General features: G+C 48.3%; 1 protein-coding gene across 1 annotated transcript; it reads right to left on the bottom strand.

Moving 5' to 3' along the window:
* Positions 1 to 5077: 5077 nt before the first annotated feature.
* Positions 5078 to 18694, bottom strand: RPS19BP1 (ribosomal protein S19 binding protein 1). Its single transcript, XM_069736995.1, has 4 exons — positions 18596 to 18694; positions 16944 to 17111; positions 13202 to 13299; positions 5078 to 5916 (listed from the first exon to the last, which is right to left on the bottom strand). The coding sequence occupies exons 1-4, from the start codon at positions 18648 to 18650 to the stop codon at positions 5782 to 5784; spliced, it is 456 nt and encodes a 151-aa protein (XP_069593096.1). The 5' UTR covers positions 18651 to 18694; the 3' UTR covers positions 5078 to 5781.
* Positions 18695 to 27166: the final 8472 nt, after the last annotated feature.

Raw genomic sequence — 27166 nt, 5'->3', positions numbered from 1 at the left:
TTAAGATTGATTTCAGTGAGCCATTGAGCCCTGAAACACAATACCATCCACGAGTTTATTTGAAAAACAAAACAATTAAATCTTTATGACACAAATCCAATTTGCATAATAATTTGGAACACAGTGTAATAGAAAGCTGCCGGTGCAGCACGGTGGCGCAGTGGTTAGCACAGCAGCCTTGCAGCGCTGGAGTCCTGGGTTCAAACCCCACCAAGGACATCTGCAAGGAGTTTGTATGTTCTCTCCGTGTTTGCGTGGGTTTCCTCCAGGTACTCCGGTTTCCTCCCACATTCCAAAGACATACTGATAGGGAATTTAGATTGTGAGCCCCGTCGGGGACAGCGATGATAATGTGTGCAAACTGTAAAGCGCTGTGGAATGTTAGCGCTATATAAAAATTAAGATTATTATTATCCTCCAATATAAAGACAATGTCTCCCAGAGAGATGTGTGAGTGGGGCGATCTCCCAGATATAGCTCATTTGTTAAACCAGTTTAAAAAAAATAAAGATATAGGGGGTTAAAATCTGATCCTAATGAGATCCTGCTATATCCCTACCTTACAGCGGAGGTTGGCACCCCACAGTCTAGTGCAAATGGCGCCCCCACTTGTCAACGGCTGACCCTCCTGGCCTTATTATACCCCGATATTCAAGGTAAGTATACACAAAATATCAGAAACATGGACCAGGGAGAAAAATATAGGATATACATGATAATAACACTGCTATGAATGATACAGAAAAATGCAAATAAAGATAATGGAATGACTAGAAAACCAGAAATTTGATAAAACAAATGGAGATTATGTGCAATGCCTGGAGCTCTATTCCCAATGTTGATGAAAGATCTGGTGCCGACATCACTCCACGTGGAGATGATCCGTTCATTGTCAGCTTTGAAACAGGAGATACAATATATATATTATATCACCCCACATGTAGGGGAAACGCGTGGAGAGTGGGTGGTAACGGATAAATGTTACGTGATAAAGCCCATTACTAAAGGTACCGTCACACTGAACGATATCGCTAGCGATCCATGATGTTGCAGCGTCCTGGATAGCGATATTGTTGTGTTTGACAGGCAGCAGCGATCAGGATCCTGCTGTGATGTCGTTGGTCGCTGCAGAAAGTCCAGAACTTTATTTAGTCGCTGGATCTCCCGCAGACATCGCTGAATCGGCGTGTGTGACGCCGATTCAGCGATGTCTTCACTGGTAACCAGGGTAAACATCGGGTTACTAAGCGCAGGGCCGCGCTTAGTAACCCGATGTTTACCCTGGTTACCAGCGTAAAAGTTAAAAAAAAACAAACACTACATACTTACCTTCCGCTGTCTGTCCCCGGCGCTGTGCTTCTCTGCACTGGCTGTGAGCGCCGGCCAGCCGTAAAGTACAGCGGTGACGTCACCGCTCTGCTTTCCGGCCGCTGTGCTCACAGTCAGTGCAGAGAAGCAGAGCGCCGAGGACAGACAGCGGAAGGTAAGTATGTAGTGTTTGTTTTTTTTTACTTTTACAATGGTAACCAGGGTAAACATCGGGTTACTAAGCGCGGTCCTGTGCTTAGTAACCCAATGTTTACCCTGGTTACCGGCATCGTTGGTCGCTGGAGAGCTGTCTGACAGCTCTCCAGCGACCAAACAGCGATGCTGCAACGATCGACATCGTTGTCGGTATCGCTGCAGCGTCGCTGAGTGTGAAGGTACCTTAAGTCACACGGGTAAAGATCAATGCTCCCATGTGGTGTGACATATACTAGAGTTCAGCTATCTCCAGGAGCCATGTGGGGTGAGATATTATCTGTCAATGGTGAAGAGATCATCTCCAGGTGGAGTGATGCCGGCACCAGAGCTTTCATCAAAGTTGGGAATAGAGCTGCAGGCATTGCACATTATCACCATTTGTTTTATCAGATTTCTGGTTTTCTAGTCAGACAATTATCTATATACGCATTTTGCTATATCATTCATAACAGTGGAATTATCATCTAAATCCTTGTATGAGAAATTGTGATATATTACTAGGTTGGATCCATGGGATGTGCTCGAGCGGTCCCTGGGATGGGAATACTAGTACTGCAGAAGAGTCGTAATCCCTCAAAGCAACAAACAGGTAATCCATGCATGTGTAGAGACAGTCAAATAGCCGTGAGACATGCAGGACAAGGGACACAAACATATTTTTCGAGCACGCCAAAGATACTGTTAGCACCTGAGCATGCACAGATAACACCTTATCAGAGCACGTCCGCTCATTAGTAGTAAGGACCTCTCAGGAGGATGAAAGGCAAAGTACCTAAAGGAAGGAGAGCAATCACACTAAGGTGAATGAGAAAACGATTAGTTCCTACCCTGCCTGATCAGGGCCGAGGCAAGTCTGCTACTCAGTCCGGTGTCTGCTTCCGAATGACACGAAGCTAAACGGCTTCGTCGTAGCCGGGCAGATAGGAGACAGCTTTTTTTCTACGATGTTGTTAGTGGCAGTATATTAACTCATGGTTCTTATGGCCCCCAATGTACTAACCGAGAAATAATTAGAACAATGGGAATTTGTCATACCGGCGTCAAAAATGCACATGTCACGTGTGGCTGCCCCAGCTTAGGAAAATGGCAAGTGGCCTACGCCAACAAGTGTACTATAAAATATGGCGGAACACATTGAAGCTAAAGTCTACGCCAATCACAATCTCAGTTTGTACCGCAGCAACCGCCTAAAAGATGCACCACATTCATGAAGCGTCTACCCCTTCATTTGCTTGAAAAGAGGGGCGCACAATTATGGGCTCAGGACCGGTGTATGAAGCATAGGTAAATTCCCCATTTGTGCATCGTTTGTTATATTTCACTCTTTTTTTTTGTGAACTGACCCGATAGTGCTAAATTAAAAATAAAAATCTGACAGATTAATTAACATACTTTCACAGAAGCAGCACATGAAGTCGAGCGACTGGTTACAGGTAAAACAGAGTCCATTATTTGTGATCATCCTGACCACACTAGCTGTGACAGCCATCAGTGACTTGGGTCTGTCTGGAGTTGGCCTCCTGCCATCAGAGAGGAGCGATTATATGAAGTTCTTAAATTCACTAATGAGCGTTTAAAAAAAAAAAGCCTCATGTACGCAGCAATGGACGCACGCTGGAATCCAAGGGACATGGAGGTGCTGTGCGAGCCCTCGGGAAAGCTACAAGGGTCCACATGACCCAGATATGGCCGTGAATGAGGAATAGAATAGAACGAATGAAGCCTGTGTGCATGGCCATCTGTGCGCTACCGGGAAAATATATTTAAAATCGTGTACAAGTTTTAGGTGTCTTTCAAGAAGTGACTATTACAATGTAAAAGGAAAAACACCAGCTCACCTTGTCAAGGAACAATGGTCACGGAAGTCAGCGATTGACGCCACTGCCCTGCGCCAAGTAATTGCAGAAGAAAGAAGGGTCCAGCTTCCAATCCGGGAATGTGTAAAACAGATTCCTTTATTAGCAAAAAGTTAAAATATGTGACAGCTCTTTTCTTGCAGCTTTGCATGTGATGTTAAACATACTGCAGGTGTGCAGGGTCAAGGCTATCAGTCCACATTCATTTTCAGGTTCCTTGCTGTCCCCAACAGTTATGCAAAAAAAGCTTAAGATTACAAGGAGCATATGAAAATCATCTGGTGAGGAGACCCCCCAGTACTTCCCCCCTCCCACACCTTAGGCTACTTTCACACTAGCGTCTTACGACGCACGTCGCAATGCGATGTGAAACTGTGAAAGTGCCGCACAACGGGGGCAGCGGATACAGTTTTTCAACGCATCCGCTGCCCCATTCTGCGCTGCGGGGAGGAGGGGGCAGAGTTCCGGCCGGGCATGCGCGGTCGGAAATGGCGGACACGACACACCAAAAAACGTTACATGCAACTTTTTCTGGTTTCGACGGTCGGACGCAGCCGTCGCACGATGGTTGCGACGTGTGGCAAAGCATCGCTAATGTTATTCTATGGAGAAAAATAGCATCCTGCAAGCAATTTTGCAGGATACGTTTTTTCACCAAAACGACGCATTGCGACGTGCGTCATACGACACCAGTGTGAAAGTAGCCTTATCCGCTTAACACATACCTGGATCGTCAGTGGAACCCTTCTTTCTTCTCCTGCCTGTATTATAATACGTACGCTCCTCAACATTGAAATTTCAACATTAATAAGAAAAAGTAGATTTATGGAAAGCACAGGATGGATAGACATGATAATGGTATGTAAAGGATAACAAAAACAAATAGATACACAATTTTTAATACTTGTTATAGCCTTGGCTGCTACCAATGTGGTCATTAATGGATGTCTGAGCTATTCTGCTGCGCTGAATGCACAGGAGCAATTCATCAGGATCCTCTGCTGGCAGCGCACTTTGTAATTCCCGACCAAAGCATTCACCCCTCTCCCATGTCTCTTTACTTACCGTATATACTCGAGTATAAGCCGAGATTTTCAGCCCAAATTTTTGGGCTGAAAGTGCCCCTCTCGGCTTATACTTGAGTCAAGGTGGGTGGCAGGGTCGGCGGGTGAGGGCGCTGAGGCATACTTACCTAGTCCCAGCGATCCTGGTGCTGTCCCTGCCGTCCCACGGTCTTCTGTGCTGCAGCTTCTTCCCCTCTTCAGCGGTCACGTGGGACCGCTCATTAGAAAAATGAATAGGAGGCTCCACCTCCCATAGGGGTGGAGCCGCGTATTCATTTCTCTAATCAGCGGTGCCGGTGACCGCTGATAGAGAAAGGAGCTGCGGCACCCGGAGACAGCTGTGACAGGCAGAGTGAGCGTCAGGATCGCTGGGACTAGGTAAGTATTTTATATTCACCTGTCCGCGTTCCAGCCGCCGGGCGTCGCTCCATCTTCCCGGCGCCTCCATCTTCCCGGCGTCTGCGCTCTGACTGTTCAGGTCAGAGGGCGCGATGACGCATATAGTGTGCGCGGTGCCCTCTGCCTGATCAGTCAGAGCAGAGACGCCGGGAAGATGGAGGCGCCGGGACCGGACGCTGGGAGCTGCAAGCAAGAGAGGTGAGTATTGTGTTTTTTTTTTTGTTTTTTTTTATTGCAGCAGCAGCGGCACAGATTTATGTGGAGCATCTATGGGACAAAATGAACGGTGCAGAGCATATATGGGGCACAGATATGGGGCAATAATGAACGGTGCAGAGCATATATGGGGCACAGATATGGGGCAATAATGAACGGTGCAGAGCATATATGGGGCACAGATATGGGGCAATAATGAACGGTGCAGAGCATATATGGGGCACAGATATGGGGCAATAATGAACGGTGCAGAGCATATATGGGGCACAGCTATGGGGAAATAATGAACGGTGCAGAGCACTATATGGGGCACAGATATGGGGCAATAATGAACGGTGCAGAGCACTATATGGCACAGCTATGGGGAAATAATGATCTATTTTTATTTTTGAAATTCACCGGTAAATGCTGCATTTCCACCCTAGGCTTATACTCGAGTCAATAAGTTTTCCCAGTTTTTTGTGGCAAAATTAGGGGGGTCGGCTTATACTCGGGTCGGCTTATACTCAAGTATATACGGTATATATTTTTCATTCTCACAGATATTATATGTATATATAAATATTCAATCATGATCTCTAGATTTCTCCCAGCTTTGCACCACATCACAGTTCACTTTGCTGCACTTCTGAGTCGAGTCAATTTAGCAGCTTAAAACCAAACAGAAGACTTCAGACAAAGGGAAGTATCAGTCCATGGATATGGGGATGGGGAAAGCCCGTCTATGACTTTGTTCCAAAATATTCTTTCTGAAACTTTTTGAAGTCCTGATCTGTAAACATGGATTTTTCTTGCACCCTCTTTTCCTCTTCTCCATGTCGGTCTCTTGCTTTCCGTCCTGAGTGCTGAGTCAGTATCTGTATTATAAACATAAGATGTGTTGAGTAATGGCAGAATGTCACATGTACCCATACAGAACAATATCACATTTTGACATTAAGAGGTTGTAAATTATTTCATTTTTTTCCCAAGAAATGGCAGTGATGGGCTATACAATACAGTAGTGTGGACAGGTCTATTCTCGGGCACTTTCACGTTCAATGGAGCATAGCTGTACAAATATGAATGGAACCATATCAGGTAGTGAGACTCTGCCTCATTTAAAGGGATTGTCAGCACAGAACGATCAAGCACAGGCACTCTGTGCAAACAGTTCAGTGCACTTTCCCACCTACTTGTCTTCCATCCATCTCTGCCCTTCTCAAGGTCTAAAAACGGAGAAATGTCAATCAAAATAGAAGGATGGGGCAGAGAAAAAGGAAAAAAATAAAGCAGGAGGGAAGGTGTACGTAAATGTTTGGCCACACCAAGGGTGCACCGAGCTCCTGTACTTGAAGAACAAGAAACTGAAAAAGGAGGGCACCATCAAACCATATACACCATGGGCTCAACCTGCAGCATGTGAAAAAATTCAGCGTAGTACAAAAAAGAAGCAGACTGCCTGTACTTGGTTTCATCAATCATTCTGTGCTGACAGCGCCCCTTTAACCCCTTAAGCCCCGAGGGTGGTTTGCACGTTAATGACCGGGCCAATTTTTACAATTCTGACCACTGTCCCTTTATGAGGTTATAACTCTGGAACGCTTCAACGGATCTTGGCGATTCTGACATTGTTTTCTCGTGACATATTGTACTTCATTTTAGTAGTAACATTTATTCGATATAACTTGCGTTTATTTGTGAAAAAAAACGGAAATTTGGCGAAAATTTCGAAAATTTCGCAATTTTCCAACTTTAAATTTTTATGCCCTTAAATCACAGAGATATGTCACGCAAAATACTTAATAAGTAACATTTCCCACATGTCTCCTTTACATCAGCACAATTTTGGAACCAAAATTTTTTTTTGTTAGGGAGTTATAAGGGTTAAAAGTTGACCAGCAATTTCTCATTTTTACAACACCATTTTTTTTTAGGGACCACATCTCATTTGATGTCATTTTGAGGGGTCTATATGATAGAAAATACCCAAGTGTGACACCATTCTAAAAACTGCACCCCTCAAGGTGCTCAAAACCACATTCAAGAAGTTTATTAACCCTTCAGGGGTTTCACAGGAATTTTTGGAATGTTTAAATAAAAATGAATATTTAACTTTTTTTCACACAAAATTTATTTCAGCTCCAATTTGTTTTATTTTACCAAGGGTAACAGGATAAAATGGATGCCAAACATTGTTGTACAATCTGTACTGAGTACGCTGATACCCCATATGTGGGGGTAAACCACTGTTTGGGCGCATGGCAGAGCTCGGAAGGGAAGGAGCGCCATTTGACTTTTAAATGCAAAATTGACAGGAATTGAGATGGGACACCATGTTGCGTTTGGAGAGCCACTGATGTGCCTAAACATTGAAACCCCCCACAAGTGACACCATTTTGGAAAGTAGACACCCTAAGGAACTTATCTAGATGTGTGGTGACCACTTTGACCCACCAATTGCTTCACAGAAGTTTATAATGCAGAGCCGTAAAAATAAAAAATCATATTTTTTCACAAAAATGATCTTTTCGCCCCCAATTTTTTATTTTCCCAAGAGTAAGAGAAGAAATTGAACCTCAAAAATTGTTGGCCAATTTGTCCTGAGTACGCTGATACCCCGTATATGGGTGTAAACCATTGTTTGGGCGTATGGCAGAGCTCGGAAGGGAAGGAGCGCCATTTTACTTTTCAATGCAAAATTGACTGGAATTGAGATGGGATGCCATGTTGCGTTTGGAGAGCCCCTGATGTGCCTAAACATTGAAATCCCCACAAGTGACACCATTTTGGAAAGTAGACCCCTTAAGGAACTTATCTAGAGGTGTGGTGAGCACTTTGACCCAACAAGTGCTTCACAGAAGTTTATAATGCAGAGCCGTAAAAATAAAAAATCATATTTTTTCACAAAAATAATCTTTTCGCCACCAATTTTTTATTTTCCCAAGGGTAAGAGAAGAAATTAGACCACAAAAGTTGTTGTGCAATTTGTCCTGAGTGCGACGATACCCCATATGTGGGGGTAAACCACTGTTTGGGCGCATGGCAGAGCTCGGAAGGAAAGGAGTGCCATTTGACTTTTCAATGCAAAATTGACTGGAATTGAGATGGGACGCCATGTTGCGTTTGGAGAGCCCCTGATGTGCCTAAACATTGGAACCCCTCACAAGTGACACCATTTTGAAAAGTAGACCCCTTAAGGAACTTATCTAGATGTGTGGTGAGCACTTTGACCCAACAAGTGCTTCACAGAAGTTTATAATGCAGAGCCGTAAAAATAAAAAATCTTATTTTTTCACAAAAATGATCTTTTCGCCCCCAATTTTTTATTTTCCCAAGGGTAAGAGAAGAAATTAGACCACAAAAGTTGTTGTGCAATTTGTCCTGAGTGCGACGATACCCCATATGTGGGGGTAAACCACTTTTTGGGTGCATAGCAGAGCTCGGAAGGGAAGGAGCGCCATTTGACTTTTCAATGCAAAATTGACTGGAATTAAGATGGGACGCCATGTTGGTTTGGAGAGCCCCTGATGTGCCTAAACATTAACAACCCCCACAAGTGACACCATTTTGGAAACTAGACCCTCTAAGGAACTTATCTAGATGTGTTTTGAGAGCTTTGAACCCCCAAGTGTTTCACTACAGTTTATAACGCAGAGCCGTTAAAATAAATTTATTTTTTTTTCGCAAAAATTTTTTAGCCCCCAGTTTTGTATTTTCACAAGGGTAACATAATAAATTGGACCCCAAAAGTTGTTGTCCAATTTGTCCTGAGTACGCTGATACCCCATATGTGGGGGGGAACCACTGTTTGGGCGCATGGCAGAGCTCGGAAGGGAAGGAGCGCCATTTGGAATGCAGACTTAGATGGATTGGTCTGCAGGAGTCACGTTGCATTTGCAGAGCCCCTGATGTACCCAAACAGTACAAACCCCCCACAAGTGACCCCATATTAGAAACTAGACCTCCCATGGAACTTATCTAGATGTGTTGTGAGAACTTTGAACCCCTAAGTGTTTCACTACAGTTTATAACGCAGACCCGTGAAAATAAAAATTCTTTTTTTTTTTCACAAAAATGATTTTTTAGCCCCCAGCTTTGTATTTTTACAAGGGTAACAGAATAAATTGGACCCCAAAAGTTGTTGTTCAATTTGTCCTGAGTACGCTGATACCCCATATGTGGGGGGGAACCACTGTTTGGGCTCATGGCAGAGCTCGGAAGGGAAGGAGCGCCATTTGGAATGCAGACTTAGATGGATTGGTCTGCAGGCGTCACGTTGCATTTGCAGAGCCCCTGATGTACCCAAACAGTAGAAACCACCCACAAGTGACCCCATATTGGAAACTAGACCTCCCATGGAACTTATCTAGATGTGTTGTGAAAACTTTGAACCCCCAAGTGTTTCACTACAGTTTACAACGCAGAGCCGTGAAAATAAAAATCCTTTTTTTTCCCACAAAAATGATTTTTAGCCCCCCAAATTTTTATTTTCCCAAGGATAACAAGAGAACTTGGACCCAAAAAGTTGTTGTCCAATTTGTCTCGAGTACGCTGATACCCCATATGTTGGGGTAAACCCCTGTTTGGGCGCACGGGAGAGCTCGGAAGTGAAGGAGCACTGTTTTACTTTTTCAATGCAGAATTGGCTGGAATTGAGATCGGACGCCATGTCGCGTTTGGAGAGCCCCTGATGTGTCTAAACAGTGGAAACCCCCCAATTATAAATGAAACCCTAATCCAAACGCACCCCTAACCCTAATCCCAACTGTAACCCTAACCACACACCTAACCCAGACACACCCCTAATTCTAATCCCAACCCTAATCCCAACCGTAAATGTAATCCAAACCCTAACCCTAGCCCCAACCCTAGCCCTAACCCTAACCGGAAAATGGAAATAAATACATTTTTTTTAATTTTATTATTTTTCCCTAAGGCTAGGTTCACATTGCGTTAGGGAAATCCGTTTAGCACTAGCGGATTGCGCTAACACAATGTCTTTTTAGGTGTCGTGTTTAGTGGTCGCGTTAACGTCCCCGCTCTGGAAGATCGGGGATCGGACCTCGGGCGCGCCGCGGACGCTGCAAGCAGCGTCTGAGGCGCGCCACAAAAGAATGGCACCTTGCTAGCGCGAGCCGAAAATGGCACGCTCTAGCGATGCGCTACACCTGAAAATCACATTGCTGTCAATGGGTGTGCTAACGGACCCGTTGCACGGCGTTAATTGTGACATTTTCGCCGTGCAACGCTGTCCGTTAGCGTTAACCCATTAACGCAATGTGAACCTAGCCTAACTAAGGGGGTGATGAAGGGGGGTTTGATTTACTTTTATAGCGAGTTTTTTAGCGGATTTTTATGATTGGCAGCCGTCACACACTAAAAGACGCTTTTTATAGCAAAAAAGTTTTTGCGTCTCCACATTTTGAGACCTATAATTTTTCCATATTTTGGTCCACAGAGTCATGTGAGGTCTTGTTTTTTGCGGGACGAGTTGACGTTTTTATCGGTTACATTTTCGGACACGTGACAGTTTTTGATCGCTTTTTATTCCGATTTTTTTGTGAGGCAGAATGACCAAAAACCAGCTATTCATGAATTTCTTTTGGGGGAGGCGTTTATACCGTTCCGCGTTTGGTAAAATTGATGAAGCAGTTTTATTCTTCGGGTCAGTACGATTACAGCGACACCTCATTTATATCATTTTTTTTATGTTTTGGCGCTTTTATACGATAAAAGCTATTTTATAGAAAAAATAATTATTTTGGCATCGCTTTATTCAGAGGACTATAACTTTTTTATTTTTTTGGTTATGATGCTATATGGCGGCTCGTTTTTTGCGGGACAAGATGACGTTTTCAGAGGTACCATGGTTATTTATATCCGTCTTTTTGATCGCGTGTTATTCCACTCTTTGTTCAGCGTTATGATAATAAAGCGTTGTTTTTTGGCTCGTTTTTTTTTTTTTTTTCTTACGGTGTTCACTGAAGGGGTTAACTAGTGGGCCAGTTTTATAGGTCGGGTCGTTACGGACGCGGCGATACTAAATATGTGTACTTTTATTGTTTTTTTGTTTTTTTTTTATGTAAAGAAATGTATTTATGGGAATAATATTTTTTTTTTTCTGCTTTATTTAGGAATTTTTTTTTTATTTTTTTTTTTACAAGTGTGGAAATTTTTTTTTTTACTTTTTCACTTTGTCCCAGGGGGGGACATCACAGATCACCGATCTGACAGTGTGCACAGCACTCTATCAGATCGGTGATCTGACATACAGCCGGGCAGGATTAGAGCTGCAGCTGCAGCCTGATCCTGACCCGGAAGTGCTCCCTGCAGGACCCGGATGCAGCCCGGCGGCCATTTTGGATCCGGGGACTGCAGGGAGAAGACGCTCGGTACACGGTGAGCACATCACCGTGTACCGATCGTCTCAGGGAAGCCCGCAGGGAGCCCCCTCCCTGCGCGATGCTTCCCTGCACCGCCGGCACACCGCGATCATCTTTGATCGCGGTGTGCCGGGGGTTAATGTGCCGGGAGCGGTCCGTGACCGCTCCTGGCACATAGTGCCGGATGTCAGCTGCGATAGGCAGCTGACACCCGGCCGCGATCGGCCGCGCTCCCCCCGTGAGCGCGGCCGATCGCATATGACGTACTATCCCGTCCATGGGAATTAAGTCCCAGGTCACCTGGACGGGATAGTACGTCATATGGGATTAAGGGGTTAAGAAACAAAGACGTAGGCTACTTTCACACTAGCGTCAGAATCTCCCCGCCGCAATGCGTCGGGCCAAGATTCCGACGATAGCGTTTGATGCGCCGCACAACGGGTGCAGCGGATGCATTTCTCCGGCGTATCCGCTGCCCCATTGTGAGGTGCGGGGAGGTGGGTCGGAGTTCCGGCCGCGCATGCGCGGTCGGAAAAAGCGGTCCGTCGGCAGCAAAAAACGTTACATTTACCATTTTTTGCTCCCGGCGGTCCCCCACAACACGGCGCAACCGTCGCACGACGGTTGCGACGTGTGGCAATGTGTCGCTAATGTTAATCTATGGGGCAAAAACGCATCCTGCAAACAACTTTGCAGGATGCGTTTTTTGACATAAACGACGCATTGCGACATATTGCAAAAAACGCTAGTGTGAAAGTAGCCTTAGTTGCAATAGCACAAACAACATGAAGAAAAGTGGCGCTGTGGTAGGAGTTCCTGTGATGGGACAGCACGTGCTGCAGCCCTTGCTTTTTGTTGATTAGTGGGGCTTCTGGTTGTTCATCTGCTGCTGAATACATATTGATCACCATGGCTTGTTACTTCCCAGGAAACATCTTTAAAGGGAATATGCCCTTTTTGCTGCACTTTCTCCTGTGGCCCAGGCTTCTCACAAGCTCCGGTGAGCAGCACCACTATCCAAAAACAAAACAGGTGAGATCCTGACCACACATGTGACCCACAATGACGCCACCAACACCATGGCACTGTATTGGGAATTCAAACCATATCCTCCACCCAAATCCTTCTGAGCTGCTCCTTCCTGCATTTGCCAAAATCATGTTTGTTTCACTACTATTACTATTCTAGGCAGAAGTACACACTAGTGCCAAACACTGGGAATTATGACAATTAAAGGGTTTAACAAAGCATTAACACAATAAATTTTGATCAAATATATTCATATACACATACATATTTTAACACACAACAATCCAGTTAAATATTTAAAAGGAATCTGTCAGCAGGTTTTTCTAATCTGAGGACAGCAGGAGGAGGGGGTCAAAATATAGATGTATAACTTATCAAGCTCTGTGCTGTTTACTTACAATGAAGGTTTTATCACTAGAATATCATCATTGCTGGGACTAGCTGGCACATGCTTGCAAGTCTGACTCTGCCCCCTCCTGTTATAAGCAGCTCATTATCTATAGACTATGTACAGAGCAAGGTATGGGCAGGGTCAGCTTTCTGTGTTCTGCATTATTCAAATCTAAAAGCTCCGATGATGTACAAAGCACTGATACATCGTTGGAATCAAGACTCTCTCTTTGGTCACATTACGCTGCTCTCAGATCAGGTAACAAAAACCTGCTGACATATTCTCTATCAGGCAGTTTCCTAATAAAAACACATAATGTCTATATATCCTACAAATGCGTTTCGACAATGCCCTCACCTTGCTGCACGAGACTTTCTTGGCAACAGCTTGTGATCCGAGCATGTACTCGAGGTTCTGCGCCAGATAATCCTGAGCTGTGCGCTTCTTGTACTCCTCTGTAAGAAGAGAATCGATCACACATTGCTCCAATACGAGTTACACATTTGTTCTACAAGTGCAGACAAAAGCCTTAGTGATAGAGCAGCCCCTGCGCTGGTGGTTCTGAAGGCAGCAGGGAGAGTGTATGGCTGACAGATTCGCCCCCCGGGAGAACTGATGAACTGGAGCTTGAACTATTAAAGGGATGGTTAAGACAATTCATCTCTTAGGGCAGACTAAAAGGCCGAGTCCAGCGCTCATCTGTTTTCTCCAGCCCTGTAGACCGTACATGGAGCGGTAGAAGACATTTGACCACTGATCCAGTCAGACTCCTCACTGCGGTCAAGTAGTGAGCAGCAACATGGGGCTCTTGTTCCCTCAATCTAGTGTAGATACGTGATAAATGTCATGTCAGGCACAAGCCCTTGATACCATGGCTTTCTCTTACTACTGCCATCAACATACATTGATCTGACTTAGAACAAGCAGCCAAATGTGAAGTAGGTCCTCCTCCTGCACAAACCTCTGCAGCGACCTACGTGTGTGCACCGGACACTGACACATGATACTTTATCACTGGTCAGTTGTGAGGCGCTGCCTTCATGGATCAGATTGGTTCTCTTAAAAAAGCACAATCTGAGATCTGCCTCTGCCATTAACCCCTTCACCCCGAAGCCTGTTTTCAACTTCCTGACCGGGCCATTTTTTTCAATTCTGACCACTGTCACTTTATGAGGTCATAACTCTGGAACGCTTCAACGGATCCTGGTGATTCTGAGATTTTTTTCTCGTGACATATTGTACTTCATGATAGGGGTAAAATTTATTCTATATGACTTGTGTTTATTTGTGAAAAAACGGAAATTTGGCAAAAATTTTGAAAATTTTGCAATTTTTAAACTTAGTTTTTATGCCCTTAAATTAGAGAGTCATATACAAAATAGTTAATAAATAACATTTCCCACATGTCTGCTTTACATCAGCACAATTTTGGAAACAATTTTTTTTGTTAGGAAGTTATAAGGGTTAAAAGTTGACCAGCGATTTCTCATTTTTACAACAAAATTTGCAAAACCATTTTCTTTAGGGACCACCTCACACTTGAAGTGACTTTGAGGGGTCTATATGACAGAAAATACCCACGTGTGACACCATTCTAAAAACTGCACCCCTCAAGGTTCTCAAAACCATATTCAAGAAGTTTATTAACCCTTCAGGTGCTTCACAAGAATTTTTGGAATGTTTAAAAAAAAATTGAACATTTAACTTTTTTCACAAAATTTTTACTTCAGATCCAATTTGTTTTATTTTACCAAGGGTAATAGGAGAAATTGGACACCAAAAGTCGTTGTACAATTTGTCATGAGTACGCAGATACCTCATATGTGGGGGTAAACCACTGTTTGGGCACATGGCAGAGCTCAGAAGGGAAGGCACGCCATTTGACTTTTCAATGTAAAATTTGCTGGAATTGAGATCGGTAGCATTGTTGCGTTTGGAGAGCCCCTGATGTGCCTAAACAGTGGAAACCCCCCACAAGTGACACCATTTTGGAAAGCAGACCCCCTAAGGAACTTATCTAGATGTGTGTTGAGCACTTTGAACCCCCAAGTGTTTCGCTAAAGTTTATAATGCAGAGCCATGAAAATAAAAAAATATATTTTTTTCCACAAAAATGATATTTTAGCCACCAAATTTTTATTTTCACAAGGGTAACGGGAGAAATTGGACTCCAAAAGTTGTTGTGCAATTTGTCTTGAGTACGCTGGTACCCCATATGTAGTGGGGAACCACTGTTTGGGCGCATGGCAGAGCTCGGAAGAGAAGGAGCGCCGTTTTACTTTTTCAACGCAGAATTGGCTGGAATTGAGATCGGACGCCATGTCGCGTTTGGAGAGCCCCTGATGTGCCTAAACAGTGGAAACTCCCCCCATTCTAACTCCAACCGTAACCCCAACGCACCCCTAAGCCTAATCTCAACCATAACCACACCCGTAACCCTACTTCCAACCCTAACCATAACCCTGACCACACCCCTAACCCCAACACACCCCTAGCCCTAATACTAGCCCTAATCTCAACCCTAACCATAACCACACCCCTAACCCTGACACACCCCTAACCCTAATCCCAACCCTAACCTTAACCATAAACATAATCCAAACCCTAACGTTAGCCCCAACCCTAATCCTAATGGGAAAATAGAAATACATTTTTTTTTTTATTATTTTTCCCTAACTAAGGGGGTGGTAAAGGGGGGTTTGATTTACTATTTATAGCGGATTTTTGTTTGGCAGCTGTCACACGCTAAGAGACGCTTTTTATTGCAAAAAATAGTTTTTTGCATCACCACATTTTGAGAGCTATAATTTATACATATTTTGGCCCACAGAGTCATGCGAGGTCTTGTTTTTTGCGGAATGAGTTGACGTTTTTATTGGTTCCATTTTCGGGCACGTGACATTTTTTGATCGCTTTTTCTTCCGATTTTTGGGAGGCAGAATGAACAAAAACCAGCTATTCCTGAATTTCTTTTAGGGGGTGCGTTTATACTGTTCCACGTTTGGTAAAATTGATAAAGCAGCTTTATTCTTCGGGTTAGTACGATTACAGCGATACCTCATTTATATCATTTTTTTTTATGTTTTGGCGCTTTTACACAATAAAAACTATATTATATATAAAAAATAATTGTTTTTGCATCGCTTTATTCTGAGAGCTATATCTTAATTTTCTGCTGAGGACGCTGTATGGCGGCTTTTGTTTTGCAGGACAAGATGACGTTTTCAGCGGTACCATGTTTATTTATATCCGTCTTTTTTATCACATTTTATTGCACGTTTTGTTCGGCAGTATGATGATAAAGTGTTGTTTTTTTGGCTCGTTTTTTTGTGGTATTCACTGAAGGGGTTAACTAGTGGGATAGATGCTGTAAAGTGGCTACCAGGTACACATAAATTGGCCAAATTATGCGCTAAACGCTCTCATTTTTTCATATTTCTAGTGCAGTAATGCAGTCTAACTTTCATATTTTATGTTTGCATGTTTTGGCGCTACAGCGTGCTGCCTTGTTTGTCTGACTGTGTACGAGTTGGTGACTCTAGGTTCAGCACCTGTTCACACGATCTATGTTTGGATGTGATGGTCAGTTTTTTGAAATTTATATATCTATTCTAATCTGTCAGTTGCTGGCTTTTCAAAGGACACCAGTGCGTAAAAATCGGACAGCACTCGCATAATCCGAGTGCTGTGCGTTTTTTTTCTCACACCCATAGGCTTGCATTGGTGGGTTTCAGCCAAGTGTCACGCTGCGATTTTACATGCACGTTGAATATGCAGGAGAAGATAAACAGTGATGTGAGCTGCCCCATAGATTAACACTGGTCCGAGAGCTATGTGATATTTTCTCGCATAGCACTTGTCCGTACTGTACGGTAGTGTGACTCCGGCCTTATGGCGATGCTCTGGCAGTCATCTAGCCATCACATTTTGCATTATTTTATATATTTTAGAGAAATTTTTGTATTTTCTACAAACTCACTCATTAGGGCAAATCTCCATCTCCTCCTTTGAAATTTTAAGAAGAAAAACTAAGGACTAGAAATACATAATGAAGGTTCACAATGATATGGCATTTGGTTGCGATGCTCAGGACTCTCACCCACGGCTGATTTGATCACTCTGTCCTTGGCGGACGCCCTCTGGTTTTGCGGCACTCCTTGCTGTTTCAGTCTCTTGCGCTGCTTCTTCATTCCTATCTTGTGACTACTTAATGTTGTTGGTTGATTTTTGCCCCCTCTTTTTCTCTTGAAGCTCGACATGTTATTATCTGTGCAATATAGAAAATAATAATGTAACGGAGATGAGAACAACCTGCAACATATGACCAAAATGACAGCACCGACTCTCTATACGTCACTGGGACAGCAAGCGATCTCACACGTGTCATTACAGGTATTCCCATCATGTTACGGTATATAAATACAATGAAGTGGCGCATATAATAATATACTGCTCAAAAAAATAAAGGGAACACTTAAACAGAATCTAACTCCAAGAAAATCGTGGAGGGGCCGTAGGAGGGGTCCGCTACCTCAGCCTTCGTGCAAGGAGGAGCACTGCCAGAGCTCTGCAAAATAACCTCCAGCAGGCCACAAATGTGCATGTGTCTGCACAAACGGTTAGAAACAAACTCCATGAGGATGGTCTGAGTGCCCGACGTCCACAGATGGGGGTTGTGCTCACAGCCCAACACCGTGCAGGACGCTTGGCATTTGCCACAGAACACCAGGATTGGCAAACTACCCACTGGCGCCCTGTGCTCTTCACAGATGAAAGTAGGTTCACACTGAGCACATGACAGAGCCTGGAGACGTCGTGGAGAGCAATCTGCCTGCAACATCCTTCAGCGTGACCGGTTTGGCAGTGGGTCAGTAATGGTGTGGGGTGGCATTTCTTTGGAGGGCCGCACAGCCCTCCATGTGCTCGCCAGAGGTAGCCTGACTGCCATTAGGTACCGAGATGAGATCCTCAGACCCCTTGTGAGACCATATGCTGGTGCAGTTGGCCCTGGGTTCCTCCTAATGCAGGACAATGCCAGACCTCATGTGGCTGGAGTGTGTCAGCAGTTCCTGCAAGATAAAGGCATTGAAGCTATGGACTGGCCTGCCCGTTCCCCAGACCTGAATCCGATTGAACACATCTGGGACATCATGTCTCGCACCATCCACCAACGTCACGTTGCACCACGGCCTGTCCAGGAGTTGTTGGATGCTTTAGTCCAGGTCTGGGAGGAAATTCCTCAGGAGACCATCCGCCGCCTCATCAGGAGCATGCGCAGGCATTGTAGGGAGGTCATACAGGCACGTGGAGGCCACACACACTACTGAGCATCATTTCCTTGTCTTGAGGCATTTCCACTGAAGTTGGATCTGCCTGTAACTTAATTTTCCACTTTGATTTTGAGCATCATTCCAACTCCAGACCTCCGTGTGATATTAGTTGCGATTTACGTTGATCATTTTTAGGTTTTATTGTTCTCAACACATTACACTATGTAATGAATAAAGATTTACATTCAGTCATATCTAGGATGTGGGATATCAGCATTCCCTTTATTTTTTTGAGCAGTGTATATAAAGATTATCTTTCTACCAAAAAAGAAATAAAGAGCACATCTTCCCCAAGATGAGCTCTGGCTGCTGTTACTTTCCCCATTCATTTCCCTTCAGGCCCAGCAGCCGTGGTGCCGCCATAGCTGGAGACGCAGCCTATCTTCCGGGTCAGGGCTCCCCACACACGGACAATTCTCACCGGTGGAGTCGGAGGCCAGAAGCTCCAGGCCCTTCCTGATAATCGCCGCGGACATGTTCTCTCCTCCTGAGCAGCTACACGTGTGACACTTCCGGTATGACGTGACGCACTTCCGTACACAAGTTACCATAGAGTCTCTGATCTTGTACCAGAGTGACCTACAAGTATGCTGTGGCGCTGTCCTACACACAGACGGCCACTAGATGGCGATAACAGAGGAGGAAACCAGTGTCCTGTAACAGAACAGGATACGGTGTGGCTCCGAGCTGCACCGGCACCCAGTGGTGACCCGCCGGCCGCACACAGGAGCACAGCACCATAACCGTACATTGTGTCCTCAGTGATGGGGCCGCAGTACTAAGGGCACTGCCAGCACACCTGACCGGGAGAGGCGGCTTGTGCGCAATGGCTATACTCACCACTAGAGGGCGCTATCAGATACAAATGGCTGCCGCAGCTGGGGAGTGAGGGAGCAGGCAGAGGGGATGAGTCCCAGAAGAGCCAGTGCCGCTCCCCATGCACCTGCTGTAGGGCTGGGGCCCCTGACCTTGGAGGGTCCATGAGCCGTGACTGTGACATCCAGCAGTGGGGGCACGGCCACATTCCACATTCCGGGCAGCACGGTGGCGTAGTGGTTAGCACTGCAGCCTTGCAGCGCTGGGGTCCTGGGTTTCTAATCCCACCCAGGACAACATCTGCAAAGAGTTTGTATGTTCTCTCCGTGTTTGCGTGGGTTTCCTCCGGGCACTCCGGTTTCCTCCCACATTCCAAAGACATACTGATAGGGATTCTAGATTGTGAGCCCCATCGGGGACAGTGATGATAATGTGTGCAAACTGTAAAGCGCTGCGGAATATGTTAGCGCTATATAAAAAATAAAGATTAAAAAATAAAGATTATTCCACGTTACAATGTTGGGCCAATATGGTAGTGACTGGTCGCCCCCCACTTACAGTATCCTGTGTGCGATGTGCCCCCCCACTTACCTTATCCTGTGTGCGGTGCGCCCCCCACCGCCTGCCTCCTGTGAGCGATGTGCCCCCCACTTACAGTATCCTGTGTGCGATGTGCCCCCCACCGCCTGCCTCCTGTGAGCGATGTGCCCCCCACTTACAGTATCCTGTGTGCGATGTGCCCCCCACTTACAGTATCCTGTGAGCGATGTGTCCCCCACTTACAGTATCCTGTGTGCGATGTGCCCCCCACTTACAGTATCCTGTGTGCGATGTGCCCCCCACTTACAGTATCCTGTGTGCGATGTGCCCCCCCACTTACAGTATCCTGTGAGCGATGTGTCCCCCACTTACAGTATCCTGTGTGCGATGTGCCCCCCACTTACAGTATCCTGTGTGCGATGTGACCCCCACTTACAGTATCCTGTGTGCGATGTGCCCCCCACTTACAGTATCCTGTGAGCGATGTGTCCCCCACTTACAGTATCCTGTGTGCGATGTGCCCCCCACTTACAGTATCCTGTGAGCGATGTGCCCCCCACTTACAGTATCCTGTGTGCGATGTGCCCCCCACTTACAGTATCCTGTGTGCGTTGTGCCCCCCACTTACAGTATCCTGTGTGCGGTGTGCCCCCCCACTTACAGTATCCTGTGTGCGATGTGCCCCCCCACTTACAGTATCCTGTGTGCGATGTGCCCCCCACTTACAGTATCCTGTGTGCGATGTGCCCCCCACTTACAGTATCCTGTGTGCGGTGTGCCCCCCACTTACAGTATCCTGTGTGCGGTGTGCCCCCCACTTACAGTATCCTGTGTGCGGTGTGCCCCCCACTCACAGTATCCTGTGTGCGATGCGCCCCCCACTTACAGTATCCTGTGTGCGGTGTGCCCCCCACTTACAGTAAACAGTATCCTGTGTGCGATGTGCCCCCCACTTACAGTATCCTGTGTGCGATGCGCCCCCCACTTACAGTATCCTGTGTGCGATGCGCCCCCCACTTACAGTATCCTGTGTGCGATGCGCCCCCACTTACAGTATCCTGTGAGCGGTGTGCCCCCCACTTACAGTATCCTGTGTGCGATGCGCCCCCCACTTACAGTATCCTGTGTGCGATGCGCCCCCACTTACAGTATCCTGTGAGCGGTGTGCCCCCCACTTACAGTATCCTGTGTGCGATGTGCCCCCCACTTACAGTATCCTGTGTGCGATGCGCCCCCACTTACAGTATCCTGTGTGCGATGCGCCCCCCACTTACAGTATCCTGTGTGCGATGCGCCCCCACTTACAGTATCCTGTGAGCGGTGTGCCCCCCACTTACAGTATCCTGTGTGCGATGTGCCCCCCACTTACAGTATCCTGTGTGCGATGCGCCCCCACTTACAGTATCCTGTGAGCGGTGTGCCCCCCACTTACAGTATCCTGTGAGCAATGTACCCCCCACTTACAGTATCCTGTGAGCGATGCGCCCCCCACTTACAGTATCCTGTGTGCGGTGCGCCCCCCACTTACAGTATCCTGTGTGCGATGCGCCCCCCACTTACAGTATCCTGTGTGCGATGCGCCCCCCACTTACAGTATCCTGTGAGCGATGTGCCCCCCACTTACAGTATCCTGTGAGCGATGCGCCCCCCACTTACAGTATCCTGTGCGATGTGCCCCCCACTTACAGTATCCTGTGTGCGATGTGCCCCCCACTTACAGTATCCTGTGTGCGATGCGCCCCCCACTTACAGTATCCTGTGTGCGATGTGCCCCCACTTACAGTATCCTGTGTGCGATGCGCCCCCACTTACAGTATCCTGTGAGCGATGCGCCCCCCACTTACAGTAAACAGTATCCTGTGTGCGATGTGCCCCCCACTCACAGTATCCTATGTGCGATGTGCCCCCCACTTACAGTATCCTGTGTGCGATGCGCCCCCCACTTACAGTATCCTGTGAGCGATGCGCCCCCCACTTACAGTAAACAGTATCCTGTGTGCGATGTGCCCCCCACTCACAGTATCCCATGTGCGATGTGCCCCCCACTTACAGTATCCTGTGTGCGATGCGCCCCCCACTTACAGTATCCTATGAGCGATGCGCCCCCCACTTACAGTATCCTGTGAGCGGTGTGCCCCCCACTTACAGTATCCTGTGAGCAATGTACCCCCCACTTACAGTATCCTGTGAGCGATGCGCCCCCCACTTACAGTATCCTGTGAGCGATGCGCCCCCCACTTACAGTATCCTGTGTGCGGTGCGCCCCCCACTTACAGTATCCTGTGCGATGTGCCCCCCACTTACAGTATCCTGTGTGCGATGTGCCCCCCACTTACAGTATCCTGTGTACGATGTGCCCCCACTTACAGTATCCTGTGTGCTATGCGCCCCCCACTTACAGTATCCTATGAGCGATGCGCCCCCCACTTACAGTATCCTGTGAGCGATGCGCCCCCCACTTACAGTAAACAGTATCCTGTGTGCGATGTGCCCCCCACTCACAGTATCCTATGTGCGATGTGCCCCCCACTTACAGTATCCTGTGTGCGATGCGCCCCCCACTTACAGTATCCTATGAGCGATGCGCCCCCCACTCACAGTATCCTGTGAGCGATGTGCCCCCCACTTACAGTATCCTGTGAGCGATGTGCCCCCCACTTACAGTATCCTGTGTGCGATGTGCCCCCACTTACAGTATCCTGTGAGCTATGTGCCCCCACTTACAGTATCCTGTGTGCGATGCGCCCCCCACTTACAGTATCCTGTGTGCGATGCGCCCCCCACTTACAGTATCCTGTGTGCGATGCGCCCCCCACTTACAGTATCCTGTGTGCGATGCGCCCCCACTTACAGTATCCTGTGAGCGGTGTGCCCCCCACTTACAGTATCCTGTGTGCGATGCGCCCCCCACTTACAGTATCCTGTGTGCGATGCGCCCCCACTTACAGTATCCTGTGAGCGGTGTGCCCCCCACTTACAGTATCCTGTGTGCGATGTGCCCCCCACTTACAGTATCCTGTGTGCGATGCGCCCCCACTTACAGTATCCTGTGTGCGATGCGCCCCCCACTTACAGTATCCTGTGTGCGATGCGCCCCCACTTACAGTATCCTGTGAGCGGTGTGCCCCCCACTTACAGTATCCTGTGTGCGATGTGCCCCCCACTTACAGTATCCTGTGTGCGATGCGCCCCCACTTACAGTATCCTGTGAGCGGTGTGCCCCCCACTTACAGTATCCTGTGAGCAATGTACCCCCCACTTACAGTATCCTGTGAGCGATGCGCCCCCCACTTACAGTATCCTGTGTGCGGTGCGCCCCCCACTTACAGTATCCTGTGTGCGATGCGCCCCCCACTTACAGTATCCTGTGTGCGATGCGCCCCCCACTTACAGTATCCTGTGAGCGATGCGCCCCCCACTTACAGTATCCTGTGCGATGTGCCCCCCACTTACAGTATCCTGTGTGCGATGTGCCCCCCACTTACAGTATCCTGTGTGCGATGCGCCCCCCACTTACAGTATCCTGTGTGCGATGTGCCCCCACTTACAGTATCCTGTGTGCGATGCGCCCCCCACTTACAGTATCCTGTGAGCGATGCGCCCCCCACTTACAGTAAACAGTATCCTGTGTGCGATGTGCCCCCCACTCACAGTATCCTATGTGCGATGTGCCCCCCACTTACAGTATCCTGTGTGCGATGCGCCCCCCACTTACAGTATCCTGTGAGCGATGCGCCCCCCACTTACAGTAAACAGTATCCTGTGTGCGATGTGCCCCCCACTCACAGTATCCTATGTGCGATGTGCCCCCCACTTACAGTATCCTGTGTGCGATGCGCCCCCCACTTACAGTATCCTATGAGCGATGCGCCCCCCACTTACAGTATCCTGTGAGCGGTGTGCCCCCCACTTACAGTATCCTGTGAGCAATGTACCCCCCACTTACAGTATCCTGTGAGCGATGCGCCCCCCACTTACAGTATCCTGTGAGCAATGCGCCCCCCACTTACAGTATCCTGTGTGCGGTGCGCCCCCCACTTACAGTATCCTGTGAGCGATGCGCCCCCCACTTACAGTAAACAGTATCCTGTGTGCGATGCGCCCCCACTTACAGTATCCTGTGAGCGATGCGCCCCCCACTTACAGTAAACAGTATCCTGTGTGCGATGTGCCCCCCACTCACAGTATCCTATGTGCGATGTGCCCCCCACTTACAGTATCCTGTGTGCGATGCGCCCCCCACTTACAGTATCCTGTGAGCGATGCGCCCCCCACTTACAGTAAACAGTATCCTGTGTGCGATGTGCCCCCCACTCACAGTATCCCATGTGCGATGTGCCCCCCACTTACAGTATCCTGTGTGCGATGCGCCCCCCACTTACAGTATCCTATGAGCGATGCGCCCCCCACTTACAGTATCCTGTGAGCGGTGTGCCCCCCACTTACAGTATCCTGTGAGCAATGTACCCCCCACTTACAGTATCCTGTGAGCGATGCGCCCCCCACTTACAGTATCCTGTGAGCGATGCGCCCCCCACTTACAGTATCCTGTGTGCGGTGCGCCCCCCACTTACAGTATCCTGTGCGATGTGCCCCCCACTTACAGTATCCTGTGTGCGATGTGCCCCCCACTTACAGTATCCTGTGTACGATGTGCCCCCACTTACAGTATCCTGTGTGCTATGCGCCCCCCACTTACAGTATCCTATGAGCGATGCGCCCCCCACTTACAGTATCCTGTGAGCGATGCGCCCCCCACTTACAGTAAACAGTATCCTGTGTGCGATGTGCCCCCCACTCACAGTATCCTATGTGCGATGTGCCCCCCACTTACAGTATCCTGTGTGCGATGCGCCCCCCACTTACAGTATCCTATGAGCGATGCGCCCCCCACTCACAGTATCCTGTGAGCGATGTGCCCCCCACTTACAGTATCCTGTGAGCGATGTGCCCCCCACTTACAGTATCCTGTGTGCGATGTGCCCCCACTTACAGTATCCTGTGAGCTATGTGCCCCCACTTACAGTATCCTGTGTGCGATGCGCCCCCCACTTACAGTATCCTGTGTGCGATGCGCCCCCCACTTACAGTATCCTGTGTGCGATGCGCCCCCCACTTACAGTATCCTGTGTGCGATGCGCCCCCACTTACAGTATCCTGTGAGCGGTGTGCCCCCCACTTACAGTATCCTGTGTGCGATGCGCCCCCCACTTACAGTATCCTGTGTGCGATGCGCCCCCACTTACAGTATCCTGTGAGCGGTGTGCCCCCCACTTACAGTATCCTGTGTGCGATGTGCCCCCCACTTACAGTATCCTGTGTGCGATGCGCCCCCACTTACAGTATCCTGTGTGCGATGCGCCCCCCACTTACAGTATCCTGTGTGCGATGCGCCCCCACTTACAGTATCCTGTGAGCGGTGTGCCCCCCACTTACAGTATCCTGTGTGCGATGTGCCCCCCACTTACAGTATCCTGTGTGCGATGCGCCCCCACTTACAGTATCCTGTGAGCGGTGTGCCCCCCACTTACAGTATCCTGTGAGCAATGTACCCCCCACTTACAGTATCCTGTGAGCGATGCGCCCCCCACTTACAGTATCCTGTGTGCGGTGCGCCCCCCACTTACAGTATCCTGTGTGCGATGCGCCCCCCACTTACAGTATCCTGTGTGCGATGCGCCCCCCACTTACAGTATCCTGTGAGCGATGCGCCCCCCACTTACAGTATCCTGTGCGATGTGCCCCCCACTTACAGTATCCTGTGTGCGATGTGCCCCCCACTTACAGTATCCTGTGTGCGATGCGCCCCCCACTTACAGTATCCTGTGTGCGATGTGCCCCCACTTACAGTATCCTGTGTGCGATGCGCCCCCCACTTACAGTATCCTGTGAGCGATGCGCCCCCCACTTACAGTAAACAGTATCCTGTGTGCGATGTGCCCCCCACTCACAGTATCCTATGTGCGATGTGCCCCCCACTTACAGTATCCTGTGTGCGATGCGCCCCCCACTTACAGTATCCTGTGAGCGATGCGCCCCCCACTTACAGTAAACAGTATCCTGTGTGCGATGTGCCCCCCACTCACAGTATCCTATGTGCGATGTGCCCCCCACTTACAGTATCCTGTGTGCGATGCGCCCCCCACTTACAGTATCCTATGAGCGATGCGCCCCCCACTTACAGTATCCTGTGAGCGGTGTGCCCCCCACTTACAGTATCCTGTGAGCAATGTACCCCCCACTTACAGTATCCTGTGAGCGATGCGCCCCCCACTTACAGTATCCTGTGAGCAATGCGCCCCCCACTTACAGTATCCTGTGTGCGGTGCGCCCCCCACTTACAGTATCCTGTGCGATGTGCCCCCCACTTACAGTATCCTGTGTGCGATGTGCCCCCCACTTACAGTATCCTGTGTGCGATGTGCCCCCACTTACAGTATCCTGTGTGCTATGCGCCCCCCACTTACAGTATCCTATGAGCGATGCGCCCCCCACTTACAGTATCCTGTGAGCGATGCGCCCCCCACTTACAGTAAACAGTATCCTGTGTGCGATGTGCCCCCCACTCACAGTATCCTATGTGCGATGTGCCCCCCACTTACAGTATCCTGTGTGCGATGCGCCCCCCACTTACAGTATCCTATGAGCGATGCGCCCCCCACTCACAGTATCCTGTGAGCGATGTGCCCCCCACTTACAGTATCCTGTGAGCGATGTGCCCCCCACTTACAGTATCCTGTGTGCGATGTGCCCCCACTTACAGTATCCTGTGAGCAATGTGCCCCCACTTACAGTATCCTGTGTGCGATGCGCCCCCCACTTACAGTATCCTGTGTGCGATGCGCCCCCCACTTACAGTATCCTGTGTGCGATGTGCCCCCACTTACAGTATCCTGTGTGCGATGCGCCCCCCACTTACAGTATCCTGTGAGCGATGCGCCCCCCACTTACAGTAAACAGTATCCTGTGTGCGATGTGCCCCCCACTCACAGTATCCTATGTGCGATGTGCCCCCCACTTACAGTATCCTGTGTGCGATGCGCCCCCCACTTACAGTATCCTGTGAGCGATGCACCCCCCACTTACAGTAAACAGTATCCTGTGTGCGATGTGCCCCCCACTCACAGTATCCTATGTGCGATGTGCCCCCCACTTACAGTATCCTGTGTGCGATGCGCCCCCCACTTACAGTATCCTATGAGCGATGCGCCCCCCACTTACAGTATCCTGTGAGCGGTGTGCCCCCCACTTACAGTATCCTGTGAGCAATGTACCCCCCACTTACAGTATCCTGTGAGCGATGCGCCCCCCACTTACAGTATCCTGTGAGCGATGCGCCCCCCACTTACAGTATCCTGTGTGCGGTGCGCCCCCCACTTACAGTATCCTGTGCGATGTGCCCCCCACTTACAGTATCCTGTGTGCGATGTGCCCCCCACTTACAGTATCCTGTGTGCGATGTGCCCCCACTTACAGTATCCTGTGTGCTATGCGCCCCCCACTTACAGTATCCTATGAGCGATGCGCCCCCCACTTACAGTATCCTGTGAGCGATGCGCCCCCCACTTACAGTAAACAGTATCCTGTGTGCGATGTGCCCCCCACTCACAGTATCCTATGTGCGATGTGCCCCCCA

This window comes from Ranitomeya imitator, chromosome 8 (assembly GCF_032444005.1).
Source record: "Ranitomeya imitator isolate aRanImi1 chromosome 8, aRanImi1.pri, whole genome shotgun sequence".
Taxonomy (NCBI): Eukaryota; Metazoa; Chordata; class Amphibia; order Anura; family Dendrobatidae; genus Ranitomeya; species Ranitomeya imitator.
Note: the sequence above shows the minus strand (reverse complement) of the source record. Positions and strands in the feature narration are given on the sequence as shown.

Excerpts from the sequence above, each read along its gene's own strand:
- RPS19BP1 (XM_069736995.1), bottom strand. The coding sequence starts at position 18,650 with ATGTCCGCGGCGATTATCAGGAAGGGCCTGGAGCTTCTGGCCTCCGAC. Across the intron at positions 13,300-16,943 it reads AGTGATCAAATCAGCCGTGG|AGGAGTACAAGAAGCGCACA; the intron begins GTGAGAGTCCTG and ends CTCTTCTTACAG. Across the intron at positions 5,917-13,201 it reads AGAAAGTCTCGTGCAGCAAG|ATACTGACTCAGCACTCAGG; the intron begins GTGAGGGCATTG and ends TTTATAATACAG.